This window comes from Aptenodytes forsteri, unplaced genomic scaffold (genome assembly GCF_000699145.1).
Source record: "Aptenodytes forsteri isolate BGI_AS27 unplaced genomic scaffold, ASM69914v1 Scaffold95, whole genome shotgun sequence".
Lineage (NCBI taxonomy): Eukaryota > Metazoa > Chordata > Aves > Sphenisciformes > Spheniscidae > Aptenodytes > Aptenodytes forsteri.
The window spans coordinates 1,586,422-1,596,417 of record NW_008794624.1 but is presented as its reverse complement, the minus strand read 5'-3'; the positions used below and the strand labels follow the sequence as shown (position 1 = coordinate 1,596,417).

Here is a 9,996-nt window from a genome sequence, read left to right as displayed (position 1 = left end):
AGTGGTGGGGGGGGGGGACGGGACCTGGTGTGGAAGAGGATTGGGATGGGGCACTGTCTTCCACAGGCGGGGTTTAGTAAGAGGTTCAAACTGAATTAACAGTCTGTTGAAAGGGTGAGTGTCTGTCTCTTACTGAGCCAGATTTATCAGATGTCTGAGCACCTCGTGGTCCGGCTCAGTTCTCTGACAAGGCAGAAAACTAACCAAGCAAAAAAGATCCTAAACCCCAAGTTTTTCTTGCTGGTTTATTCAGCAGATCAGCATTCCTTGTGGTTGGATGAATGCCAAAGCCAGCACAAAGGAAGAAGGCACAGCCATATGGCTGAGGATAGGGGAGAAAGGTGGGCATGTGAAACCTCCTGCTTTTACACTGTGAGGAGTTAGCTTGGCTCAGCCAAAGTGCATAGCACGCTTCTAGGGACTATAATTAGGCATTATACGTGTGCACTTCAGAGACTAGTGTTTCAAAGGGATGTGAGTCCAGCTGAAGGCTCGTTGTATTTAGAAACTGCTGAAATATTTTGCAGTGTTCACAGCTGCGACCTGAATTCTGATGGCAGTCTGTGTTATCTTTTTGTTTTAAAACTTCACCATAACTTTTCGGTAGCAAGTGGAAGAGAGTTTGAGAAGCAAGTCGTGACGTAGTGGAAGTCTTGGAATTTGGTTTACTCGGATACCCCTACGTTACACCACGTTTCTGATGTGTGTTTATATACGTATTCCTGTAATGCTTGGTAGTAAGTCCTGTTTGAAGTGTATGTTATGATTAATGGGCTTGTCTCTTACTAGTGGCATTCCTGAGTAGCATGAACTTGAAGTGCCTTGATATTTCCTGATGTTTCCCTCACTGCTCGGAATAACAGCCGTGAATGACCACCAGATTCATTCCAATTGGCTTCTGTTCTCCCAAACCACATTCCTTTTAAGAGTTGCTTACATTTTGAAGGTCTTTTTTTCCAGGCATACAAGCGTGTAGCTTTCCTGTAATGAAAGCGTAAGTCTTCAGAATTACAGGGAGGGAAACCTGCTTTCACATCATTAGTGGGTGGATTGGTTTTTCAGTCTGAGTTAAATGCCACTCTGTCCTTTGAATAAAGCAGCCCCCCTTCCTCTCCTGAAACTAAGATGCGAGAAATCCACTTTGCTGTATATTCTTTGTTTAAAGTATGTGTTTGTCTTGATGCCCCATAAGAGCCTCATGGCAATCTTCCTTCCAGAGCCACCGGATTTGTGGCTTGGCAAGCTGAGGGACAGGAGTTGTGGGAGTACTTGATGAGCCAGGGCTGTGTTGTTCCTTTGTGGGTTGGGGCTGGGCCAAGCGCATGTCTGGGCCCAAGGATCAATCATTCCTGTCTGCTTTTTTTCCCCCTTTACCTGGGGACTGAGACTTCCCGGGAGCTACCACAAGCACTCAGAGCTTGAGATACTAGCATATCAAGGGAATTGTGCTGGAATACATGTGGCCTGGGAAATGGGGGTTGCCACCTTCTGGTATGAATTCCTGTTCTGTGATGGTTTTTCTAAATAACCGAGTCAGTTCTGAAAAACAGCCATAATCCATCTCAGAATCAGTGGCTGCTCAGTAACACAGCTCTGCTTAGAGTATTGAAAGTGCATGGGAAGACTAGAGTATGAAATTCAGAACTGGAATTTGGCTAAGTTGTTGCATTTAAAGCTTTAAAGAAATGTAAAAATCACTTAAGAATCACATAAGCTTAGGATCATGGTTTTTAATCTTGATGGAAACTGTACAGTTAGTAAGTAAAAATACACCCTTCTGTACAAGAAATGACTAAATAGACGAGAACTCTTCAGCATAGAAGGAGGTGACTGAGAGATGTGAAAGTCCATAAAATCATCACTGGCCTGGATAGCATGAACAGAGATAAAAGGGACAATGACATTTGAGACTTACAGGAGAAACAAATTAATCTAGCAGGTGGGAAGTACAGAGCAAACCAGAGGAGACGTGACTCCTCATGTGGTGTGTTGTTACACTGTAGAATTTCTTGCTGCACGATGTTGTGGATACCCAAAGTTTAGGTGGTTCAGGGTGCTGCTGGACAAGTTCATGGGCTGTTTAATAAAAGGACACCAATACCGGCTCAGAAATTTTTCAGTCACAAATCACTGGGGGTTGGGAGAGTATCCTGGGGAGGAATATCACTCTGCTTGTCCTACTGTGATACATTTTTATAGGTGTTTGCTTTCTGACTGGAGAAGGGATGTTTGACTAGATGAACCAAAGGGTCTGACCAAGTATTTATCTTCTTATGCTCTAATGTTGTGTTCATAACAGCACCGGTTCCAGCCTCAGAATCCGTTGTCTGGAGCCCAGCAATTTGTGGCAAAGGATCCTCAGGAGGATGACGATTTGAAGCTGTGTTCTCATACCATGATGCTTCCTACACGTGGCCAGTTAGAAGGAAGGATGATCGTAACCGCGTATGAGCACGGGCTAGACAATGTCACAGAGGAGGCAGTGACCGCAGTTGTTTATGCTGTGGAGGTGAGACTGGGCTGGGCAGCAGCGGTGTTCTCATTACACCAGCAACAAAAGGCTCTGTGTGCCGTATGGGGTAGCGTCCCTCAGTGGGGAGAGGAAACATGCTTCTCTAATTGCCCGTTTGCCTCGGGAGGAGTAAGATGAGAATCAAAGGGCTTCCAGCTTTGTGGCATCATAGATGTAAAGTCATGGATTTCTGCGTGCAAGTGTTAATTTTGAAGTACTTGCATATGAAGAACTCCAGGCATGCTTAAGTAGCTGTTTCTGAAAATGCTGTTCCTGTCACTTAAAAGCAGGGGCAGAACGGAAGTTCCAGTTTAAACAGTTCTATACAAAAAAATTGGTTATAGGCACAAGTATCTGGCGTGGAAGTGAAGTGACAGAATCAGGTAATACCTGCAGGTGAAGTGTCTTCTGTGGCTGGTCTTGGCCATCAGTGGTGCATTACCTGACATATCCCAGGAATGATACAGCCATTACTTGAAGCGTTGATGTGCGGATGGTTTCCTGGACTCGGGATGTGGAGGCCAACCTGAATTCCCCATCTGGGAGTGGGGCCAAATTAAGAAGCAGTTGTCTGCCTGTTTTTTCAGACAGTTGCTTCTCCAGCACTTTCCAGGCAACTGAACAGTCTGAAAAAGAGGACTGAGTGGCTTTTCACGGTAGTTTTAGGGCCAGTATTTCAGTGCAAGTGTAACATCTAGTGCCAATTATGAAATCTCTTAACTGTTTATCAAAGGGATCCGAGGTTGGGAATTTCCTAGCATTTAAGAAACCTCTTTGACATTTGAAGCAGCACATCACATATTAAAGTACAGTTTGCATACAGTACAGCACAGTTTGCGTGCTAATGCACACAGTACTCTTGCACAGTGCCGTGTTCTCTGTATCCAACTGTATCAGAGAGTGAAAACATGCTGTAACTTGTTCTCTTACGTCTTTAGGTCCTTGTGGTCCTAGCAGCACTACTTCTGTCTTGCCAATTGGTGAGACACTTCTCGTAGTTGTGGCTTGGTAGGGTGGATAAATTGGCATCCATAATATTGTTTTCCATTGCAGAACCATCTTAAGGATATTCTGACATCTGTGATATCGAGGCGGAAAGCCTATCGTCTGAGAGATGGCCATTTCAAGTATGCCTTCGGAAGCAATGTTAACCCGCAGCCATATCTGAAGAACAGTGTTGTTGCTTATAACAATTTAATTGAGTGGTAAGGAGCTCTCAGCACACTGCTAATTTCAAATGCAATTTGCTAGTTGCTCCATGGTTTCGTTTCTCTTTTTACTTAGTAGAACCTGTTAATAATGGTGTCTAGCTTTCACGCACTAAGAAGGTATCAGTACAGAGGACTGTACAGCTAAGCAGGGAGGGAGCATATGGGGATTTCTCAGCAGTGGAGTTTAGGACAGTGTTAAGTCTCTCTTGCCTGTGCTTGTCCATCAATTTATGAAGGTGACCCCTGGCCCTCTGAATGTCCTTAGAAATTACTGCTTTTTTGGAAGCTGTAAGTGAGCGACACAGGAATCTTGCTGCTCTCCGGGAAACTGCCCCTGGGCAGAAGAGCCCTGCCTTTGGGGGGGCACCGCTGTTGTGCCGCAGGAATGCAATGTCAGTGAAGACCTGTGGGACACTGCCATCCTGTCATTTCCTGCATCCAAATGTATTTATGGTTCTTTGGCAGGCCTTTTCAGTTAGCAGAGCTTCAAGGTCATCTTGCTTTCCAGAGTTTCAATGTCAAACAGCTTGTGCTGTGCATCTGGCAGCGTGTGTGTATGAGAAGGCAGTTGTGTTTGTCTATGACAGCTTCTAGCAGTTGACAGGAGGTCGTGGGTGTTTTAAGATTTGATTATAGCACTACAAACGCAATCCACTCCAAACAACTCTGCCTAACAGCTAATGTCTTTCAATTTAATGTTGTGGGTGCCTTAATTTTTATGCTGGGTAGAAACTATTGGCTGTAAATAACAAGTTGCCCATTCGAGATCAGTTACAAAGCAGGTTTGAAGCATGTTGAGGATTAGTTTGCACTGTTTTTATTAAACTGGAATTTTAAAGAGACTTTAATTACAGCTGAAATAATCTTAGGTACATAAGGGCTAAGTCAACTGATACAGAAAAGCAAACCCTGTGGCCAAGCCCCTCCTGTGTGACTTCCAAAGGTGGTGCTATTTCTTGACTGGAAGGTTTTACTGCCTGCTCTGTCTACAGCCCTCCAACCTGTGCGACACCTTCTGCCGGTCAGAGTCTAGCTCCCCAGCCCCCGCCCGATGATGCTGAGCAGCAGGCAGCTCTACTCCTAGCGTGCTCTGGAGACACCGTACCAGCATCCCTCCCGCCAGTCAACATGTATGACCTTTTTGAGGCATTACAGGTAAGCTGTTCATGTTACACTGTTGCGTCACAGGCAGCGCTGTCCTGAGTGCCAGCTACCAGTCTCAGATTTGGTTTACATGCATGGAGGGGGATTTGATTTCTCCTCCTACAGTCCATTTCCTTCTTTCCCTCTCAAATTTACAATTCTTTGGCTTTGACTTGTTCCCACTATTAGGTAACAGTTAACGTACAGTCAGCTTATGGTTTAATGCCTGTTCTGCTCCCCTTGGTCAGAGAGTCGATGAGGAAATCCCTGTCTCTTCCTATAGCTACGTAAGAAGGGTGAACTCTTTCTCTGTAGCGAGACTGCAGTGATTATATCAGAACTGAGCTAGACTGAGATTTTGACAGCGATGCAGCAAAATGACTTGCCTGGCATGTCCCTTCTTACTCCTCATGTTCCACCCTGGGTACTTAGGGGAATACTTGGTCCTGGCATGCAGGCTGCTGCAGTGGGTTAGCTATGATCACACCAACGCTGGGGAGGTGTCTAAGGTAGGCTGGATGAATCTTCCTGTGGAGATGCATGCCTGTGATTCCCTCCCTTTCTGGCAGCTCTGGGGATGTTCAGACTACTTTGGATGCTTGAAGTTAGCTGTGAGAAATTCCCCCTTGATCCGCTATTGTGAACAGGCCTTGGGGTTTTGTCTCAAGGCTGTGGAGGCAGACCATTCTTTGTAAGAGCTGTAATCAAGCATTCATCTCGTGTTTAGTCAGATAGAATTGTTTGTAAGATTTTGATGACAAATTGTTGTTTGTCATCACAAGAGCGAAATGATGATTTCCTTACCATGCCACTCCCTTACAAAATGGCGTAACAGGCGGCTGTTCTGTGCTGGCTGGTGTGGCAGTGCTGGCAAGTTGCAGCTCTTCTCATGTGTGACAGCCTGCATTCCTGCTCTGCAGGGCTGGCTCTCTGATCATCCTGTAGTAGAGGGAGGCTCGTTCATGGGCAATATGGGGAAATGTGTATGAAAGCATGAAACTTGTTTTCTAACATGTATCTCCAGGTGCACAAAGAAGTTATTCCTGCGCACACTGTCTATGCTCTAAACATTGAGAGAATTGTCATGAAACTCTGGCATCCAAACCACGAGGAGCTACAGCAGGATAAAATCCATCGCCAGCGCCTGGCGGCAAAGGAGGGCCTTCTACTCTGCTAGAGCTAGGCAGCCGTGTCAGGTCTCAGATGGCTACAGTGCTGTTCCTTGGACTTGACATTCACATGCTTCTTACAAACCTGTGTCAGCATTTCAAGGATGATGTAAGTTATGAGTCAACTTTTCCTATGGAAATACAACTGAGTTGCGGTACACTTTCTCTGCTTCCCCAGAGTCATGTGCCATGGAGTGCCTGCGGCAATCCCACTGAACTGTAAAGGAGAAACAAGAGATTTGTTTGCAAAGACTGTTTTTTAGGAAAAATAAATGTGAGGGTGGAAAGAGTTGGTTTTAAATAAGGTGTATTTGTGTTTTCTTTTGTGAGCATGGGGAATCTGCCTTCTCGCCCTCCCCTCTCGGTAGTTTCCCTTCTGAGCTCAGTCTCCAGGGGCCTTGTCCAAATTCTGTTGCAGTTGGTGGGATCCTTTTCCATTCATTTAACTGGAAACGGGGTGGGCTCTTGCGAGGTGAAGATGAGCAATTCTGTAAGCTGACGTTGTTCCTCTTCTAGCAGGGGAACTTCTGATGGGAAACTCTGAGAAAACAAGGCAAAAAAGGAAAGGTCCTTTCTAGCCTGTCTTTTGAACTGTTTAGCATCACAAAACATGAAGGTGCACACTGTTGTAGGAATCTCTCACCAGTTACCCAAATATGCAATAAAATCAGGGTTGTGAGTAATGTTTTCCTATCGGCCTAGTCCTTGACTCACCCCTGTCTTGTCATAGTTGTGATCGGATGTTCTAGGAGTTGTTGGACCTATGACAAGAGGCAACCTCTGTGCCTGTCAGTACAGCTAACGATACAGCCATCCCAGCAGGCAGCTTGACCATCCCTGAGGTGGGACAGCAACTCCTGAATATATATACCAATTCACTGTCTTAGTATTGCAGACTCCTTGGATTTGCAGCATGCACAAGATGTAATCGTAAAAATAGGCAGCCACACCTCTCCACGTGGGGAGATCACTGTGCGTAAAAGGGGAAATTCCACCTGCTGTGTTTCAGGTACTCCACTGTCTTCCTGAGTCAGCTGTGTGCTCCTCAGATGCTGAAGGGAACAGGCTTGTTATAACGTGAGAATTCTATTAAAATATCTTAATTACTGTATTACCTGTTTTTAACCACACCTGTGGAGGTACCTGGTGAAGGATGACTTGGCTTATTGTGTCTCCAGAGAGTGGAATTGAAACAGCTTCCTCTTGGGGAATATGAAAGGGGAAGCTCATGATTCCCCTCCATTCTAGTTTTCCTCTGTTTGGGAAGTATTTGGATAGGGGAGCTGTCATCTTTCCCCTTTCCCATGCAGTTTCCTTCTCCAGTGTGCCCCCAGGACTGAAGAGGGTGCAGGTCCCCAATGTTTCCTCCCCGTTACCTTTTTTATAACTTCTTTTCTTGACCTCCATGACTGTTCATATTGGACCAGAGTTGTAGCAAGGGGCTGTGCAGCTGTCACTGTGTTCCTGGCTTTCCTGCATCCCCTAGTGCGATGTGCTGTGGAGTTAGGCACTGCAAGAGGCAGTGCTCGTGCAGATGTCAGTGGCTCTCATCATGAGAAGACCATTTTAGGATTATAAAGAAGCTGGGAAAGGCAACAGCAGAGAACTACAGCAGGGCCTGGCAGGATGAGAGCAGTTGTACTTGATAGGTCATGTCTCTTAAGGTCTGGCAGTGTGTGGTTAAGAGGGGAGCGGGAGAGAGGAGATGGAAGATTTCTTCTGGTCCCTTTCTCTCAACTGCCGTTTTTTCTGTATTTAAGCATACATAGCTGTTCAGAGTGAGCCTTAGCTTAAAAGTTGACCCCGGTGGCTTTTACATGACAGTTTTTAAAAGCAACGTTGAACCTGAGTAACTGTATGTGGTGAGATCATCAAGTCACCTAAAGTATGGACTCTGGGGTGTGGGAGGGGGATTTCCCAGGTGATTGTTATGCTTCTGGTGTAAAATGAAACCCTTAAGTTTGTTTGCTAGAAACTGTGGGGCGGCTCTGAGGATTTCAGATCTGAAGAAAGCATGCAGCCTCTGACAGCATCACAAGTGAGTTCTGAAACAAAATGCTAAGTATGGCACAAGAAGTGCCTCTCCTCTTCTGTTTGCATGTGCTAGGGGGAAGGCTCTGCAGACAGAGCCTCATGTTCTGAAGAGCTGAATCATCTATTCCACACTGAAAAAAGTGGGTTATTTGGGACACCTGCTAGACAACAAAGGCTCGAATAAGGAAATCCTGTCAGCCCCATTTCACAGATCGGAAAACTGAAAGGCACATGTTCTCAATGCACTTTCCCACAAAGTGTGAGGTCTCGTGAGAAGCGATGCTTCATAGATTTCTGGGGTAATTTAGCTGGAAAGGATGTCTGGAGGCTGCTTTGTCCACCCCCTGCTGAAAGAAGGGCTAAGTCCAAAGTTAGAGCAGGTTGTCTGTCTCCAGAGATGGACCGGAGAAGTGGTGGCATTTCCTATTCCAGTGTGTGACCATGCTGACAGTGAAGGCTTTCCTTGCATCTCATCAGAATTTCTCATGTTGTGCCTGTGCCTGTTGCCTTTCAGCTTTTCCTGTGTCTCTTTGTGGCTCCCCATCAGAGAGTAGCAGATAACAGTAAGATCTCCCTTTTGCCTTCTCTCCAGGCTGAACAAACCCAGCGCTCTCAGCTTCTCCTTACACGTTGTGTGCTCCAGCCCAAACCATCTTGATAGCCTCCACTGAACTTGCTCTGGTATGTTACTGTCCTCGTGCTGGGGAACCCAAACTGGACCCAGCTCTCCAGACGGTCTCACGGGTGCTGAGCAGAGATGCAGGATCCCTCCCCATGCGCTGCTGGCTGCGCTCCTCTTAGTGGTTGGCCTTTGCTGCACGGGTGCACTGCTGACTGCTGGGTTGCTTGCCCACCCACACTTCCAGGTCCTTTCTTGCAAAGCTGCTTTCTTGCCTGTTGTCTCCAGCCTGTTCTGCTGCAGGGGGTTACTCCATCCCAGTGGCAGGGCTGTGTGTTTGCCATTGAACTTCTTGAGGTTCCTCTCAGCCTATTTCTCCAACCTGTCCAGGTCCCTCTGAATAGCAGCTCTGCCCTTCACTGTCTGAACCATTCCTCCCAATTTGGCGTCATCTGCAGACTTGCTGCCCACATGCTCCATCTTATCATCCAGGTCAGTAGCAAAGATATTAAAGCATAAGAAGCCCCAGTACTGACTCCTAAGTGTTGGTCCCAGCATTGGGTGCCACTAGTAACCAGCAGCCAGATGGACTCTGAATCTCTTGGAGACCCGCCCTGAGAGTAGGGTGATGGTACTGATATGTATTGCTCTTAGGCTGGTGGCTTTCAGCGTGACATGACATACGATTGTCTTCGCTACAGTAATCAGCCCTCTAAAATGAGTAAGATTGCTGAATTTCAAAGCAGCAGCTCAAAGTAGCACTGAAATTAATTTGGAAGGGTTTATCTTCTGCCCCAAGATCCACCCAAGACCTGCCAGGTCTGTGGCAAGCTGAGCTTGCCCAAAACTGTTCCTGACAGATGTTAGCTGAAAAACTTGTAAAGGAAGCTTTCAGAGTTATCTTAGGCAACTTGTGCTGTTCAGCGGTCTTCACCACTGAAGGCTTTTTCCACAGTCCTGTGCCTCTTGCTGCAGCTTAGGCCTAGAACTTGTTATATTCACCCCAGAGTATTGTATGGAACGACAGAAGGGAAGGAATGAGATGTCATCTGTCACATCCTCAATAGCAAGAATTGCATCCTACATTCTTAATCCAGTAGGAACTGTGCAGTGTACTGAAAGTTGCTACTTGGGAGCTTCCAATGCTTCTAGCTTCCACTTGTAGGTTTGCAGTGGAAAACCATTAGCCAACACATGAAGAGGGGAAAAAACAAGTGCTTGAGAGCTTCACCGGGCTCACTTCATGGCCTGAGTTTGGGCGAAGATGGCCATCTCATCTCAGGATGTGGTCAAAGCCCCTGGGAGTGT

The 9,996-nt window shown here is 46.3% G+C and overlaps 1 protein-coding gene across 1 annotated transcript in view; it reads left to right on the top strand.

Annotated features, from left to right (window-relative positions):
• TADA1 (transcriptional adaptor 1) overlaps positions 1–6,336 on the top strand; it is a 15,836-nt gene extending 9,500 nt beyond the window's left edge. Inside the window, exons 5-8 of the mRNA XM_009273302.1 lie at positions 2,300–2,509; positions 3,566–3,717; positions 4,716–4,878; positions 5,891–6,336. Coding sequence (XP_009271577.1) covers positions 2,300–2,509; positions 3,566–3,717; positions 4,716–4,878; positions 5,891–6,043 — 678 coding nt within the window. The 3' untranslated portion in view covers positions 6,044–6,336. The remainder of the gene's footprint in view (positions 1–2,299; positions 2,510–3,565; positions 3,718–4,715; positions 4,879–5,890) is intronic.
• The last annotated feature ends 3,660 nt before the right edge of the window (positions 6,337–9,996 follow it).